The sequence below is a fragment of the Sceloporus occidentalis genome, unplaced genomic scaffold, assembly GCF_023333645.1.
Source record: "Sceloporus occidentalis isolate IW3139 unplaced genomic scaffold, rSceOcc1.0.p SCAF_2, whole genome shotgun sequence".
In the NCBI taxonomy this organism is placed as follows: domain Eukaryota; kingdom Metazoa; phylum Chordata; class Lepidosauria; order Squamata; family Phrynosomatidae; genus Sceloporus; species Sceloporus occidentalis.
This window is the reverse complement of record NW_028316982.1, coordinates 183,888,963-183,907,752: the sequence shown is the minus strand read 5'-3', so window position 1 is coordinate 183,907,752 and position 18,790 is coordinate 183,888,963. Positions and strand designations below refer to the sequence as shown.

Here is an 18,790-nt window from a genome sequence, read left to right as displayed (position 1 = left end):
TCAATCCTTGCCAACGAATTGTGCCTTGCTGAGAAATACGTATATTCTCTGGCATTGTTATATAAATATCTCCATGCGTCCATAAACCCTAGATTTTCCATTAAATTAAAAAAGGATTTTGGCAGTTTTCCCTGTTTTTCTTTTACATTCTTACCTGATTTCCTATCTAATTCTGGTTTGATCACTCCATTACAATCCCCTAAGATAATTACATTATCATATTTGTTTTCTATCAATATATTTTGAAGTTCCTCAAAAAACTTTGCTTTTTTTTCTTGTGGTGTGTATATCCCAAGGAGTAGAATTCGTTTCCCATATACATTAACTTCAACACCTAGAGTATAACCTTTGTTATCATTGTAAATTTCTTTAAATTCCCATTTTTCGTTTACATAAATAACCACTCCCTTTTTCCTTTTCTTACCTGCTGAAATGAAGCTTTTCCCCAATTTCCTGTTTTCAATGTATTTAATTTCCTCCTGTTTGATATGCGTTTCCTGTAAACAAATTATTTCACATTTTTGTTTCGCTAAATAGTGAAATACCAATTTTCTTTTGTGTGGCGAGTTTAAACCATTTACATTCCAACTCAAAACTTTCATTCTTTCTATCTTACACAATAAATCTTTATTTGTTTGTACACTCTATTATATGAGGAAGCAGTATAGGAGATAAAACTTAAAAAAGCAAAAAAAGGGAAAAAAAATCCAACCAACTATGTCTTCCTCTCTTATCCCTCCTCTGTATTGTTTCCTTCTCCAGCTTTAGTTTCTTCTTCCTTTTTCTTCTGTTCTCTTTCAAATTCCTTTGCGTTCATCCCTCTTGTTCTCACTCCATATCTTTCTGATTCTCCTTGTTCTCTTAACTTCTCTATTTCTTTTCTGTTTCTTTTCCAAAAATCTGCCGCTTTTTCTACTGAGTCAATTTTAAATCTCTTCTGTTTCCAAGTTAGGGTCAATCCCTCTGCCTCATCCCACCTAAATGGTATTCCATACGTTTTTAATTGATCCGAAAGAAAGTTATAGTCCTTCCTCGATTTTAGCACACTCGTAGGGATGTCCTTAAAAACTTGAATTATTCTTCCTTCTATAATTAATTCTTTCTTAAAGCTTTGTTGAATAATCAAATCCCTCGTTTGTTTCCGCATACAATAAATTACAATTTCCCTCGGTAAGCTCCTTTGTTTTGCTATTTTAGAGTTAATGCGGTACAAAGTATCGATTTCCCAGGGAAATTGCTCTGCTGGTTCCTCCATGAAATCTGCCAGTATTGGGATCAAGAATTTGTACAAATTTTCGTTTTCTTGTTCAGGCACTCCCCGCAGTTTGATGCAATTCTGTCTTAATTTAGTCTCTAATTTTATTATTGTTTGTTTGTCAATTTTTCTTTCCTCTTCTAGCTTGTTAATCCTCGTTTCAGTTTGAATAGCATTATTCTCCAAAGAATTTAAGTTACTTTCCAAATCTTGAACTTTATTGTTAATCTTTTCCAAATCTTTATCTATTTTTTCCAAAGAACCTTTTAATTCTCCCATTTCTCTTTGGATCTCGGTTCTTATTTCCAATCTTAAGTCCTCTCTTAATTTTGCATTGTCCTCCTTAAGTTCCTGTTTCATTTTCCTTATCTCCTCCAGCATTGCCATATCGTTATATTCGTTAGATTTAAGATTTGTGTCCACAGATAATTTCCTTTGTGCTAGTGGTGGGATTGAGGGATGGGATGACACTTTCTTATTTATAGACATATCCTTCAGTGGGTTTTGCCAAATTAGTAGCAACTCCAAAGGCAAGCAATCAAACATACAATATTACCTCTCTTTAGTCTTCTTTTTCTATACCAAATTAATCCACAATTTATAACCCTTCTACTTTGCACAGTCCCCCTTCTTATTGCTTTAAATTGTCACTTTAAATTACTGGCTTGCAATACCTTACTCTCTCCTCTGTACCCCTAAGACAAAAAAATCACTATCTTCATTCACTGTTCCTCTTAATTATTTGGTTTCTCTTATGCAAATATTGCAAGTCAATTATATTTTATTCTATATAAAATACTCTTTCAACAGTCCTCTAGCTGTAGATGGCGCAGTTCCCTAATTTTCCCTTAGGGTAAGCAAGTTGCTGGCATTTGTCCAAGGCTCTTCCTTATCCTATCTAATACAGTACCCTCCTTCCTCTTATTATTATCTCTAAGTCCAGGTGTCTTCAAGGACAGCTGCCACCCCAAATTGGTTTTGATCCTTTACCAAAGCTTCAATGCACTCAGAACAAATGCTAACACTGAATTACCAATTTACTGATACTAAGTTACCAAAATATGCTTGCTTGCTACAAATATTACAATTTATACAGTACCCACTTAGAAATACAGAAGGTAGATATTTTACAAATTATACCATACACACTTGATGACTCAGAAGCAAGATATTACATACTCATAAATGTTCCCCTAAAAAGGACCACTTTTCAGTCCCTTTAATTCCCCTATCCCCACTCCAATGCCAAAGTTCTCCAGTTAGTGACTCTTTCCTCTTCGTTTGCTTTTTAGAGATTTTTGTTTATCTTCTTGCTCCACTCAGACACTATAAAGATGGTAAATATGGGGAAGTATAATTTATAGTTTGTGTCTCAAATATTTTCCGTTGGTGCCACGTAGGAAATTCAAGGTGGGACCGATTATGTTTCTCAAATTCTGTTCAGATTGTAATTAATTTTGTACACAGTCCCTCCAGTTAGGTCCTCTTTAAATTTAGATTTAATTTCTTTAAGCTTGAGCTATGACCACAACTAGAAGGGAATAAGAAGCTTCCAAAAGTAGTAACTCCGTTTAAATGTCTCTTTCTAAGCCCCCTCCAGCAACGCTCCAAGTGCCTTCTTTTCCCTGCCAAAATGAGAAGGAGACGGGGCTTCTCTCTCTCTCTTCTTTGCATGCACACTCGCTGGTGGGAAGCAAATATTCAGCCGCAATGAAGAGAAGTGTAGAGATTACTTCTAAAGGGAAACTCGTTACTCTTCAGTTAACTATAATTGCAGCTTGGAATTAATAAGTGGCAGGTTCGCTCATACCAGAACAGTAGCCGCCGGCTGCAAGCATACCCGCGCGCGCCACCCACGCCTCTCAGCTCCGTTCCACTTTCCTCCGCTTGATCTTTCTTTCTTTGTTCCGTGCCTCCGGAACGGAATCTGAGGGTCTCTGGGGGCTGCTAAGTGGGCGCCTCTGAATCCCCTTATCAAGAGGGATATTTCGACTCCGCTCTGATGTCCCTCTACGGAGTCTAGCTACCGGCAGCTGTCGCCCTAAGAGAGAGCCTCTCTTAACAGCGGCCACCGCGATCGGCCATACCACCGGAAGTCCGTCGATTTCAACAATTACATATCTGTCTTATCAATTTTCAAAAATCAATTTATGTTGTAATGTTTGATTTATATAAAACACTATTCCATGCCTTTTATTCTTGTCTGCAGACAAACATTCTGTAATGTTTTACAGACCTGTAAAACCTCTAAAGTTTTGTATTACCTTCTCACCTCCTTGTTGGCAAATTCCAAGTTTCCATAGGATGCAGCCATGGCAGTTAAAATAGTATCAAAGTTTTATAGTTGTGTTAAAGTAATCTTGTAGTACCTTTGAGATTACCACACTACACACTTATAGTGCTGCTATTCCACTTTAACTGCTCTGGCTACCTCCTGTTGCATTCTGGGATTTGCAGTTTAAGGAGAGGCAAATCCCAAAATTCTCAGCCAGAGAGGTCTTAGGCCTTACCAAATTACAACCCCCAAAATGCAACAGGAGGCAGCCGAAGCAGTAAAAGTGGAATAGCAGCACTATAAGAGGGTAGTGAAGTAATGTGGCAATTGGGAAAAAGATGCTTATAGCATGAGCTTTTCTAGACTCATGGGCGAAACATATGGGCGGAAGAGATGGCATGAAGCCACCCCTTCCAAAGATGTCGCAGCCCCAATTTGCCTTGAAGCCATCTGAAAAAGGAGTGGCAAAGATCTGCTCCTTTTTTGGCTGGGGAAAAGGCAGCTTTTTCCCACCTCGCCATGGCCCTGTGGCAGGTTCAAGCCACTCCGGTGGTGTGCGCCAGAGCGTCTTGAAGTCATCCATGTCTGGTGGCCACCCAACTTCTGGGCGGTGTGGGAGTGTGCAGCATATAAATACCATGCTCCAAAGCTGCCTGGGTGGTGGCTTTAAAGGACTGTCTGTTCCAGCCCTTAGTCTGCTACAAAACCTTATGCTGCAAGCATCTTTCTCCCAGTTAGTCTTAAAGGTGCCACAAGATCCCTTTGTCCATTGATCTAGACTGAAATGGCTGTTTCTTTAATTATAATTCTGTTGTGTGAAAGATACCTCAGCAACCCTGTTTTGGAGGAAGAGGAAGAAGAAAAAGAGAAAGAGGAGTAATTGGCAGCAGTGGCTGCAATCTCTACATCTAGCTAATCAAAGTAAGTCCCATAAAACCCTGTGAGATTTAATACTGAGTTGACATAGGTTGGAGTTGTTAACAAATTAATGATTTCAGACAGACTGAAAAGCTCCCCTTATTAATTTATAAAGGTGTATGTGTATATAATTAAATATAGATAAAGTACATTTTAAAAATAGAAGTGATAAAATTCAGGTTAGGTCGCTCTTAAAAAGACATTTTCTCATTAAAAAATGGGGAATGTAGTTTCTGAAGGAGAGCTAGTGTGGTGTAGTGGTTTGAGTGTTGGACTGCAACTCTGGAGACCAGCGTTTGATTCCTAGCTCAGCCAAACTTCTGTAACATGGGCAAGTCACCCTCTTTCAGCCTCAGAGGAAGGCAATGACAAGCCTCTGAACAAATTTTGCCAAGAAAACCCTGTGATAGGCTCACTTTAGGGTTGCCATAAATTGCTCAATGGGGCAGCGTTGAACCACCTGTCTGTAGAGACCCTAGGTTACCTTATATGTCAAAAAAAAGTAAAAAGGGACGTAAGTAAGATATGAGCAGTTAAGAAATGAGAGATAAGGACTGGAATCCCATTTTTGTCTTATGCATGCACAATTTTCTCTGTAGTTTGTCATTTTTGTCTGAAATGTGATGTCTGCATTTTATTCAAGATTGTGTAAGTGGAGTGTCTTATGCAGTTCCATTATGCCTACAGAGTGCTTGGCTGCATATGTAGATCCACATTTGGTTGTGTATTCAATTTCACAATTTTGCTGTTGTGTAGCACAATCAGTGCCTAAATCCTTATGTAAAGATTTAAGTATGCAGCTCCACTGTAGGAGCTTGGCCAAAGTGTACACATTTGGAAAGTAGTTTTTGTCTGCAGTGTTCGTAAAGCGAAATGAAAGGCAACAGGATTATCGAAGAAAGGCAGTGATTGGGGGAATGGGCAGCATATAGTGATAAAAGCTTTGATAGTCCAAAGCAGAGTGACACATGGCAGGAAAAGTAGTTTCTAACACAAATGTCATACAGACAAAAAAGACAGATAAATGTATAAAAACGTAGTGATGTATATTGAGGATAACTGGAAAAGTTAAACCAGACCCATGCAAATGCCAAAATGAAAAAAAGAAAGGAATCATAAAAGCAAGTAGCCCTTCTCAGCTTTTATGAACAGGAAAAAGGCAAAAAGTGTGCTCCAACTGAAGCTGGATGTCTTTCAATCCTGCTCAAGGTGAGAAGTACTTCTTATCCTGATTTTGCAAGATCCCCAAGTTCTAAAATAGGAATGCAAAACCAATGGTTGCAAAAGCAGTGAAGGAACAGTGATATTGGCGGTGATAACTAGGGCAAAAAGAAAAAAAAGGCTTTCATTTCAACTGCCACAAGCAGTCTCTTTATCCCATCATTCTGAATCTGAAACATAATGGGTCATACACATGAGTGGAAGACATGGATGATGCTATTTCCTAACCAGTTGCTCTTTTCCAGCACAGAACACACACACACTTGGAATGTAATGTCAGGCTCTTGGAGTTCATGTAACCCAGTAGTTCTCAAATGGGGTGTGTATGAGAGAGAGTTGCTGGTAGAGAGAGGGCATGAGACTTGAAGCCCCTTGATCCCTCCTCCTCCTCCTCCTCCTCCTCCTCCTCCTCCTCCTCCTCCTCCTTGCCTTGGCTCAGTGCTATGGAATTCTGGGAACTGTAGTTTTGTGAGACATTTAGCCTTCTCTATCAGAGAGCTCTGGTGCCACAAATAAACTACAATACTCAGGATTCCCTAGCACTGAGCCAGGGCAGTTAAAGTGGTCTCAAACTGGATTATTTCTGCAGTGTGTTTTGGTCCTTACTTAAATAAAACTATTCTAATTTGAATCATGCTATTTCCTTTTAAATTGTTTATAAAGAATTGTTTATAAAGCATTATAAATTCCTTATAAATTGAATATACATGAATGTGCCAATACATGCATTAAATAAACATTTTTTTTTAAATTGATATACTATGTCAAGTAGGTGGGGGGCATGACATTAGTATATAGATGTAAAGGAGGGTCCCAAGGGTAAAAGGTTTGAGTACTACTGATGTAACCCTTTCACTTTCATCGGTTTAGGAGAAAAGTCACAGCCAAAAATAGCCTTTTCCTAGAACTTTTAGTTATTGCATGATAATTAACATAGCCACTAGATGGCAGAACAGTATCGTTTTGGAGGTTAGTTTTTTAAAATGTTCGTTAACAGGAATAGAAGAACACAGATAAACTGGCAATTGTGTACATTTGTGTAAAAGTCTGGAAGAGATACACAGATTACCTTCATAAGCATGGATTTTGTTACGTACTTAATGATTGTTGACTGGGAAACATATGAAATACTTTGTTTCACTGTAAATTTGTAAGCATTCTTTCTTTCAGTAGCAGGCAGTGGAACAGGATTGTTATTAATACTGTAAATATGTAAATAAATAGTAAAAATAGGGTTTTAAATAAATAGTGTTTATTATGACACGGATGTTGGCTATCTCAGTTGCTCTCATGGAAAGAAAGGCTGCATTTTGAAGCCTGACAATCACTTGTATTTTTCTTAATTCAGTGCTGTGTAAACATAGTAGTTGACTCTTTTTTTAGCAGCAGTTCAAGGAAATTCAAATAGAACTAAGAACCTGGATTTTTCAAAGCCATTATTATCTTCTCTCCTCATTTTTACTCTTCTACACACAAGAGAATGTTCCTTTTTATTTTCATGTTATATTCTTGGACTAAAACCCAGAAATCAGTGTAATCACTTCTACTGATTTTAATAAAAATATTTATGAAATCGTGGCCTGTTACAGACTGCCAAAATAAAGCTGCTTCGGGACTCTTTGGAGGTATGCTATTTAAATGATGCATGGGTCCTAAGAGTCCGGAGGTCACGCCAAAGCCATACTCCATTCCTAAGCACTGGAGTGCAGCTTTGATGGAGCTTCCGGGTTCTTAGGACCCATGCATCATTTAAATAGCATACCTCCAAAGAGACCCAAAGCAGCTTTATTTTGGCAGTCTGTAACAGGCCCGTGATACATAAATTGAAACCTGATTAACTAAAAGTAAGTGTGTATATGATAAGAGATCTTAATCCAGTGTAAGTGAAAAATGTGGTTAAAATTTAACATTTAGATTTTTTTATGTTTCTTTAGAGTTTCTAAATTATTGTGGGGTTTTTTTTACAGAAAATGTCTAGAATTAAATGTGTAATTATCTACATATGCAAAAAGTCCATAGATAATTGAATTATCTACATGTGTAAAAAGTTTATAAGATATCTGAAACATACCCTGTTTTATTCTAGAATATTTTAACTGGGACATTTACTTGAAAGAGACTGGATCTGCAGCTGCGCCTCCACATTGTTTCCGACAGGTAGGAATTTTAAAACATAAAGAAGCATATATGCCGAGGTTATGCTTGTATTTCAAATAAATGGCAATATATACTTGATTTGGGGCTCTTATCTACTGGAAATGGTAAGAACTAAAGTCCCTTTTCAAATAAATGGTAATATATATACTTTCTACTATAGCTTTTTGATGTTGCTTACATTTAATAACAATATACATGAGTTTGTTTTTATGTGTTATATATACCTTTAAACTTTTATAAACATTTAGAAAAAATATCTCGGTTTTTTTAAAGACAGTCTTTAAATTAAATGATTTATGGTGACTTTAAATTTCATTTTCTTCTTGTTTTGCTTGGAAAACTATTCTGTTTTGCTTGGAAAACTGCCCAAAGTGCCAGGAATACTTAGGTATCAGGTAATATTTTATCTGTTTAATTGAAGGGATAGATTAAAATATTAGCTTGAAAGCCCAAAAAGTACAGTAGCAAAAAAGCTTAGTTGTACTCTCAGACTATTCAGAGAGCACTGTTAACTAGCCAAAGAAATACTGCTGGTTCTTTTGTGGGAAAATGGACCAATCATATGTTTCATCTTTCCTTTCCTGTAGTCTAGGATTCCACCTAGCAATGATTTCAAAGTAGGAATGAAACTGGAAGCTCATGACCCTCGCAATGTTACTTCAGTGTGTATAGCCACAGTTATTGGAATCACAGGGGCCAGATTAAGGTTGCGGCTTGATGGAAGTGATAACAAAAATGACTTCTGGAGACTAGTAGATTCATCTGATATACAGCAAATTGGAACCTGTGAGAAGAAAGGGGGAATGCTTCAGCCTCCACTAGGTAAGAATACATGAATCTTAACAGGAGTGAAATCACAGTTTGCTTTAGAGTCACAATTGCTTAAAGCTACCAACCACAAAATAACTACAGACAGGGGATTACATTTATGGATTATACACATGCCAATCTGTGGAACCCTTGGCTCTTCAGATATCATGGACTCTATGTGCAACTGGAAGCCGTTTTACTGTTGATTAGATAGCCACTGTGGCATAGTGGTTTGGGTGTCATTATGAGAGGGTTTGGTAACTTTCTCCCACAGCTCTTCCTTTGGCTGGGCTCTCCCCTCCTTCTCCTTCTTTCTTTCTCTCCCCACTCTTCCTTTTCCCAGTCTCAGTACATATAATAATAACAATAATAAGCTAGCTTTGACATGTAAGAGTTAACATGTTTATCAAAAATATATGTAGTTTAGAAAGAGGCTTTTTGGGGAGGATGGAATGCAGAAGGGAGTCAGGGAAGCTCAAGGTCCCAGAGGCCTCAGGAGAACAAAAGAGCCTTAATAACAGACTGATAGGGAATGTCTGGTTGTTGGTATGCAAGGAAAACAAAATCTGGTGTTATCTTCTATCTGCTGGACTATAAAAGTTCTACTCCCTATTTTGGTCTTTGGCACAGTTGGTAGAACTATCTCCTGTGTCCTTTGCATGCAAATAAAGCCATCTTGGATCGTGGATTTCGCTTGTTTGTTTCTCCTTATTGTTACCTGGGGACCTTAACAATTATACTAGGACTCTGGAGACTAGGGTTTGAATCCCTGCTCAGCCATGGAAACCCACTGTGTGAACTTGAGCACCACACTCTCTCATCCTCAGAGGAAGGCAAAGGCAACCCCCCCCCCCCCCCGGCAAATCTTGCATAGAAAACCCTATTATGGTTCACCTTAGGGTCACCATAAGTTGGAGTTTACTTCAAGGTACACAACCACAATGTTGTCATAGATTGCTGTATCTAAGCATTTGTATAATGCTCCCAGAAAGCATTTTAAGTTATGATTGCTTCCTATCTTGCATTGGATTGCTGTGCTGTGTTGTTCTTTCAGGGGAAAAAAACCCTGTGAACTTTGTTAGGGTTGGAACTAACTAGTCAATTTGCAAGAGGATGGAATTAGGTCTGTTTGCTTTTTGGCAAATATATCAAAATTTTGACAAGAGTTGCTACTGTCATCAGCAACTGAGGTGTATTATTTATTTATGTATTGAATTTATATTCCACCTTTCTCCCAAAATGAGATTCAATGAGATATGTCCATTGCTTGTTGCTAAATTATCAGTGCAGCGATTCCACGGGATGTTCCCATGGCAGTTAAAGAGGAGTATAGTGGACAATTGTATAGTGTGAATGGGTCCCTGGACAGTGGATCTATCACACCTTGATTTGGCTAACAACCACATATTAAAAACAATAGCAGTAGCCCTGATTTATTTACTGATTTGTTTATCTGCCATTTTATTTGTTGCATGTTGGCTATTTTTCCTGTTTATATGGGGATGTCTTAGGACTGGAACAGACCAGCAAAATACACTGGCTTCCTGGTGACTTGAGGGGTGTGGCATACACACACACCCCAGCTAGCAGGAAGCTGCTGTGAAGCTGCCTGGCTGTTTACACAGTGGCAGCTTTTTGGTGTTCTGGCGGCATGGCATTTAGACTCTGCATGCCACAGTAGTGCCAAAAAGCCATGGTGGCAGCAGAAAGGGCGCCCTTTTTCCAGTGCAAAAAGGAGTGGCATTTTGCTGCTAATTTTTGTTCTGGAAAAAAGCTGGATTGGGGCTGTGGTGTGCAGTTGCCACAGCCCGATCCGGGGCTCAAAGGCTAGTGTGTTTCGGACCTTATATGCATTAAAATCAAACTAAAATTATTTGAACAAAATCTGCAGCCTACAGAGGTCTCCTGGACAGAATCCTCAAAACGCATGCACGCACACACACACATACACACACACACACACACACACACCTTAATTTTATCCCTTGCTCAGTTTACTATCCTGGATATTTGTACATGTTCATAGCTGGATGACAGTTGAGCATGTTACTGTTCCCAAAATGCACCATGATTGCTCAATGCCATCTTCCTCAGCATATCTTCTATATAGTTGACCAAAATAAACTCTCCCAAAGAATATGTATTGTGTATTGTGAAATGCTATTGTTTGAGTGTATGAGTTTGCTTCTGTAGACCTGAAGTGGTTGAAGAGCGGGAGGGAAGTAGGTATAAAGTACTACGAAGAAAGGGGGTAGGGATCCTAAACTCTCTCTGTGTGTGCAAAATATGCAAAAACAACAGTTAAAATCAGCAATTGTGTGCCTTCATGCAATTTCTCATTTATGGCAACTGTAAGGCAAACCTATCATGGGGTTTTCTTGGCAAGATTTGTGCCTTCCTCTGAGGCTGAGAAAGTGTGACTTGCCCAAGTTAACCCAATGGGTTTCCATGGCCAAGCAGGCATTTAAACCCTGGTCTTAGTCCAATATCCAAACCACTACATCATGCTGGCTCTCATAAAATGAGCTAAAACAGTTTAAAGAGAAATTCAAACTTGTTTGAAACAGTTTAAAACAATTCAAATTCTTTCTTTTTCTGAGGGACCTGTGGCATTGCTTCTTAACTCCTTGCCCTTCTGACACTACACTTAATATGTTCCACTAAAATAATAATGCATACTATTTCTTTGTTTACTTTTGCCTCGCCCCCACCAACTTTCTCTGCTGACCTAAGTGTTGAATAATAAATTGTAAGTTCTCTGGATAGGGTTTATCAACTTCCAGAAAAAACTTCACACCTACTGATTAGGCTATATTAATAATAATAATAATAATAATAATAATAATAATAATAATAATTTGTTAACATTAGTTTCCCATATGTTAAGCACCAGTTTCAGTAATGAAATGAAGAAATAAGAGCTATGAAATCCTATGTATGTTGAAACTAATACAAAATAAAAAGCTAACTTTGGTGACAGTTATTTTTATTCAAAGATACTGTATAACTGTGTTAATCTGTAGAATCAGTATGTAGAGAGATCTTGTAGCACCTTTCTCAGTTTGTCTCAAAAGTGCTGCAAGATGTCTCTACATGCAGTTACTTTTATTGTTATAGAAGCAGGAAGCAAATAAAATGAAAGTAAAGCCAAACATGAATTCTGAATTATTTTAATGAAGCTTAAATAAAATATAGCCAACGTTAGTAGAATATTTTATGGTTTTACAGTGAGAGAGAAGGCTACTATTTAGAAACAAGTCTGCTTGAATTTAGGTTTTTTAACATTGCCCATTATTTCCATTTTCCAATTTTTATTTTTGCGTTCATGTTTTCCAGATGTTATCATTTAATAGAGTTCATTTTTGTAATATCTCTTCCCTTTTATTGAATTAGTATAAGAAGCAAGCATTTTCTCCTACTTTGATGCCTGCATGTAGGATGACTCAGTTGTATACTGCTCAGCTTCACAAAAAATAAAAATAAAAATAAAAAAATATATATGTTTAAGGACGAATTCTGCAAGAAACACTTTGGGGGGAGGAGTGTTCTGTTGTAGTTTTTTTTTTAAGATATGCAGAATATTGGTGATCAAACACAGTTGCATTGCAAATACAATTCTGAAACATTTCTGTTGGCAGTCTTACATGTTCAACAGGCTAAGCCAGAAGCTAATTGTGTGTATAATTGCCTCCTGCTTGCTTTATGCAAAACTGATTTTTCCCAAGTGGTGCGGAACCTTCTGGTCCCAACAATCCTATTCCTCTTGCAATGTAATAGGAAACCAAATGCTCTTTTCCCACCTACCTTGAAATGTATTACATTGCCAAATTTAGCACCAGGTACTTAACAGCATTCAGTTATGATACGTTGCTTCATAGTAGAAGGTGTTTCAGAAGTGTGCATATAGGATTAGCCTCGATCTTAAATTAAAAATGTATCCTATAGAGTTAATACTGCTCAAGGAAGCTCTCTGCTTTCTAAAAGGTGTATTTTGTAAATCTATCATGCTAGCTACTCCATTGTTGTCAATGTAGGGTTCCAGATGAATGCATCCTCTTGGCCAATGTTTCTCCTAAGAACACTAAATGGAGCTGAAATGGCACCAGCATCATTCTTTAAGAAGGTAAGGAACTATCCAGGCCTCTCCAGCAAGGAAAAGACAGACTGTTATTTCGGATGGTTAGCAACAGAAGAAGTCTGTCATTTTTCTGTCACTTCGACACAAATCTCATTAATTAACAGTATTAATCACATCTTGTGCCTGTTTGAGAGACATTTCACAATTTGTGCATAAATTGCATTTGACAATCTAGACAAACATAGCATGTTAATTCCTCTAAAATGATTTGACTTAATCATGTGTTCATTAAGGAAATATGAAACAGTCAAATAATCAGTTACTTGGAGATTGTATTTGAACAATTTCAATACATAAATTATATGCACACATTTTAAAATACTCTCAATTCCTTGATTTCTTATTACTGTCATGTTTGTACACAATTCACAACCCAGAGCAATTTTAATGCATATGAGGTGAAATTTTGTTTATTAAATGGAAGGAATGTCTTTCCCCTCATAAAACTGCATTTAAAATGAGTAAAAGAAACGATTCTGTATGACATTCAAATCTACCTCTCAGCAATTTCACAATTCTAAACTCTGATTTATCTTCTTTTATAGTACATTCTTGGGGGAAAGTGACCAGTCATGGGTTTCCTGTTCCAAATGAAATATTATTGCTGCATTAAGACTCTTGTGTATAATGGAGTCAGTCTGCAAATGAACGGTTTTCTGTGCCCAGTAATAGAGGAGAAAACAATAGCCTCTCTATCCTTTGGGATATCGCATTCCTTACTTTTGTGGCCATGGATATTATGGGTGTTTAGTGTTTCTTACATTATACAGGAAAAGCAGATTGGTGGGAGGGAAGCAAGAAGGCAAAGGGTGAAAAACAGGATATGGGAGAGCTGAGAGGAGCAATGAAGTAAACTAGGTTAACATCAAAAGGGAAAAAGGGTAGGAGTCAAAAGTTAAATAGGTACCATGCGACAACATACAAAAATGTATCACATCACAAGCATAGCACTCTCCTTCCTGTATATCAGAAATAATCTCAACCTTGCTGTTCCTTTCTTGTTATTTCTCAGTTGCCCTGGGGCTGAAATAATCTGTTTGTTTTTATGAATCAAGGGTTCACAGCACTGGAGACTTAAAAAACAAGCTACCTACTTTTCTTATTTGTAGCATATACAGAATAGCTTAACATAACAATATTGGCTCTTTCCACTAAATTTGCAGATTGATCTAATAAACAACAAAAGTCCACCCATCCCCCCCCCCAAAAAAAAACCCAAGGAGGAGGGGAGAATAACACTTCACTGTGGCAGCAATTCATCATTTTAGCATCCGTTGAAGTCAAATTATGCAAATTTGAATGGCTGTATAAAAGAATCTCCTGCTAGTTTACAAATACAGTTTAGGTAGTTATTGAAGTGTCTCAATCTGTTTATGGCTTTTTGGACACTGACAAGTATGATGCTGGAAATTATTTTGTCTGTTAAGCTGTAGGTTCTACCTCTATTCATTAACAAGAGGCTGGAAAGGTACTGCTTGAAAGTTATGTTCTTTTCCTTAGCAACTAATGAAAGAATATGTATCTTAAATTCTCAAAATGCAACACTTTAATTTCTTGTGTTTCTTCTTAATTCCCTATATACCTTTACACCACCATAAAAATAGTAATTTAATTTCAAAGCATGTTTTTTTCCCCTCCATGAGGAGATCTGGGCTGTAAGAGAAGAAAGGGAAAATGTCCAGTGATATGTTTTAAAGTGTCAGTATTTATATAAATCTCATTTCCTTGAAAATTTTATATGCACATTTATGCTTGGGTCTTCTTATTTTGGTAGGAACCTCCCAAACCAACTCCAAACTGTTTTAAAGTTGGAATGAAGTTGGAAGCAATAGACAGAAAAAACCCATATTTAATATGTCCAGCAACCATTGGGGATGTTAGAGGAGATGAAGTTTTTATTACCTTTGATGGCTGGCGAGGGGCATTCGACTATTGGTGTAAATATGATTCTCGGGATATTTTCCCAGTTGGATGGTGTGACCTGACAGGAGATGCTCTGCAACCACCAGGGAACAGTGGTAAGACATTTTTATCTATTAAAATGCCAGGGTCCAAACTTAAATGTTCTTTATTTGATTTTAAGGCTTGGGCTGTGGATTGAATCCATGAAAGGGCTTAGGAAGGTTACTTTTTTACCATAACTTTCAGAATCCCCCACTGGACACGTTTTATGTAGCCCCCAAAAATCAACTTTTCTAAGATCTGATCCAGACTCAGTCATACTTAGAGAATACCAGCTGAAATAAATGATGACTAACAGAAGATCCACTGGAATTAGAGCTATGTTAACAGCATGGTTAAATTGGTAAGGCAGCATATGAGGAAAAATGTTTATTTTGATAATTTTCATATAATAGTGCAACAAAAATCTCACTATACTGTAATATTCAAGAATAGGCTGAATTAAATGTATTCTTTAATTTACATTCCTGGAATACTGTGAGCCTGTATTTGTCTCCCCAGGATGTGTGCCTGAGCCTGGGCATCTGGAAGATGCTACAGGAAGGGCTCAGTTTGATGGCCTCCACAACCAGAGGCAAGATTTGGTTGTCCTGGCACCTCTATAGTGTATGAGAGGGTGGAGACAAAGGTTTTTTTATAGTTCTGCTGCTCTTTCATGAGCCCTCTTTAGAGATTTGTGTGGACCCACCTTCTCACCCTCTGTGCAGCGTGAGCTCGGCTGGCTGCTTTGGGGCCGGGTAAGAATCCCGCCCCCATTAACATGTCCCCCCCCCCCCAACCTTCACCATGTCAATGGGACATTGTCAATTGGCTCAGGTGGTGTCTATAAATGGTTTATCACTGACAGGTTATGGGAGGGGGAATATCAACCTTAGATGTACATCTTGATATCCTTTAGGTGAAGGGGTTTGCTCTCTCCTGTAAAGTCTATTGACTTGGAGAGGAGTGCCCTCAGTTTACCTTCCAGTAAATGGCCAGCCAGGGAGCAACCAATGATACGGGATTGCCCTTGGAGTCAGGTGTTTACCCAAAGGGAAGGCTGGGGAGGGGGTTACAGCTGGACACACATCAGGTTGCTCCCCCATTTTGTTGCTTATCTCCAGGTTCAGTCTAAATAGGTTTTATGTCAAATAAAGTGACTCTTGTTTAACCCAATAACTTGTGTCTGGTCTCGTTATTTTGTGGTTGGTCAGTAATTCACTGGTACTTAATAGTTGCAAAATAGTTGTAGGATTTCAGTCTAAGAGAGTAGAATATTATACAGTACATTTGTTTCTTATATTTATACCTCACTTGCTGTAAGGTCAGGGTCAAGGCAGTATACATGGATGTCCTCACTCACACTTTATTCACATAACAGTTTTGTAAGGTAGATCTGGCTAAGAGAGACTAAAGTTAACCTGTAGCTTTCATGTTGTATTAGGATTAGAATTTGGATTGCCCACATCTCATCCAGTGTTGCCCATCAGTGTGCCACTAACAAGTGTTAGTTTTCCTGTGAAGTGTGTCATTAGTTTGCATATAATGGGAAACAGTGTTTTCCTGTTTGCAAATGAATTACAATACTTGAATGCGCCCTGACTCTGTTCCCCTTTTCACCCTTATGAAAAGATGTTTGGAAGCTTTTACTTTGGATATCTAAAATTTCAAAATCCCTCCTAACAAGATAAAAACTGTGATTTCAGATCCTACCTTGCTTCACTAGCCATCATTTATACATACCAGTGCTCATTGAGTTCAGATATCTTGGGAACTAGTTTCTTCAGTGCATCTGAAGAAATTGATTAAAATCAACAAAAGATCATGTTAAAATAAATCATTTCTGCTAGATTCCTTCTTCCACCTTTCCCTTTTTATGCTGAAACAGACTAACATGACTGCCTCAAGTACTTCCAAACCAGAACCAAAAGCTAGTCTTTGACATAGCTGTGTGTGGTTGTGTTTCACATGTTTTTGTGAAGATGCATACTTTATGGATACTAGTTCATTGGGTGCTTGATTTTCCTTTCTGCTCATTGCATATCAATGTTATTTAATGACTGCCCTTGGCATGAGCACAGTCATACACTGCTCATGAAGTCTGAATAGAGGGTTCCAGTCTCAGAGTGTTGATCATTTATATAGTCTTAGTACCTCAGATAATTAACTAATGTCTGAGATGCTACAACTGCTTTCACATGTAGCACAACTGCATCCTCCTCCTCCTTGTTTCTACTGAAATCTACTGCTCTACCAGATCAGGTCCACATCCTGCTCCTAGATGTGGAAAAACAGTAGTCTCTTGAGCATGCCAAAAATGTGATTGTGTCAGTAACCACAAATATGTAACACTTCGTGTAATCTTGAACACATTTTTAATAGATGTGTGCATAATATGTTCTCAAACCAATAATTTCTGATTATCTGAAAAAAGGATACAGTAGTGCTACATATGAAAGCAGTTGTAGCATCTCAGACATTAGTTAATTATCTGAGGTACTAAAAGACTATATAAAGGATCAACACTCTGAATGCAGCATATTAACATGCTTTGATTCTCTGTTTATTTTGTTTTCCTAGTGGAAAACCAGGGAAACAATATGGGTGGCTAGCAAAGAAGTTGGGTTTAGCAAGACTGTCTTGTTTCAAAGACTTTAATAAAGTTGTTTCTTACAAGCGGAGAGATAAGCAGGTTCTGCTGCAAAAACAGACGGCACACAAGAGACCTGAATGGTTGATGTCTTAATTGTTTTGCTAGCGCAGCAAGAACCAAAATGCTTTGTTTTGTTTGTGGAACTGAGAGAGCTGTTGTGATGCAAAGCATTGCCCTGAAAAGAGCAAATGTGCTTTCCAGTCCCTTTCACTAATGCATGCTGTATTAATTATGAAGATACATTGTCATTTTCCCCTTTTTGTTACAATGACATTTTAAAATAAATCCCAACAAAGAATATCAAATTGTTTTAAGTGTTTTGGCTCCTGTGGCTCCATTGAATTAATGTTATGTATAGATTTAGTGGGCTGGTAGCTAGATTTCTTTGCATGCTCTTTCACTTCTTTCCAGATCCTCTGACCCCATGTAACCTTTGATCTCCTCTTGAAGGCAGGGCTGAAAGAAGTATGAACCAGGGGACTGATGGGTCACTGTCAATAGGGCCCACAGACAATATGCGAATTGCTTTAGCAGTCTCCACTCCACTCTTGTTTCCTCTCTCTTTCTTTTCCTCTTAAACCAACACATGCAAATTGCCTCATGTGGATTTCTTAGCACATTCCAGTGCCCACAGCCCAAGCAGCATGGGATTTGTTGCAATTTGTTTTTTCAGCCTCAGTCCCAGTCAAAGTAACAGGCATGCAGATAGGATTTGGAGCTTCTTGGTGGCTGGCACAAATGATACCCAAATTTCTGCATTAAAAGGTAGGAAATGTAGAAATATTAGACGGCATTCCAGGAAGGATTTTATGTTCTTAGTTTTTGTTAGCACATTCTGTCTGTCATTTATTCCAAAGGGTTGAAACTTTGTCTGTAAAAGTTTGTATTACGTTTTCTATACCCTGTGACATTGAAGATTGTTTTCTTGCATTTGTGAACTCTACTCTGATCTCAGATTTTTGTTCCATATTAATCCTTATTATTAATAGGCTATATAGTAGCCCAAACATATTCCTATATAACTTTTTTTTTTACAATTTTACAGTGTAATGTTATGTATATCTATATTGAAGTAAATCTCATTTGTTTCACTGAGGTGATACATCTACAAAAAAGTGTGTGTGTTTGCTGTTATTGTATCTTTATGCATTCAATTGGTTGTTGTTGTTAAACTGGCTTGTGATAACTACTTTCAGTTAAGGCACAACTGATCTGATCTTGGAAGCTAAGCAGAATCAGGCCTGGTTAGTACATGAATGGGGCCCATCAACAAATATCATATTCTGTAGACTGTATTCAGAGGAAGCAATTGGCAAAAGCACTTCTGAGTATTCCTTGCCTCAGAAAACACTATGAACATCATGGGGTTGCCGTAAGATAGGCAACTTGAAAGCATGCACACACACACACACACACACACAT

At 37.8% G+C, this 18,790-nt stretch overlaps 1 protein-coding gene across 3 annotated transcripts in view; it reads left to right on the top strand.

The window, feature by feature from the left end:
- SCML2 (Scm polycomb group protein like 2) overlaps window positions 1–18,790 on the top strand; it is a 76,135-nt gene that overhangs the window by 36,333 nt on the left and 21,012 nt on the right. For all 3 annotated transcript variants that reach the window (XM_089511694.1, XM_089511693.1, XM_089511695.1), the window contains exons 4-7: window positions 7,756–7,826; window positions 8,414–8,648; window positions 12,671–12,759; window positions 14,549–14,792. In XM_089511694.1, the coding sequence (XP_089367820.1) occupies window positions 7,756–7,826; window positions 8,414–8,648; window positions 12,671–12,759; window positions 14,549–14,792 (639 nt within the window). The remainder of the gene's footprint in view (window positions 1–7,755; window positions 7,827–8,413; window positions 8,649–12,670; window positions 12,760–14,548; window positions 14,793–18,790) is intronic.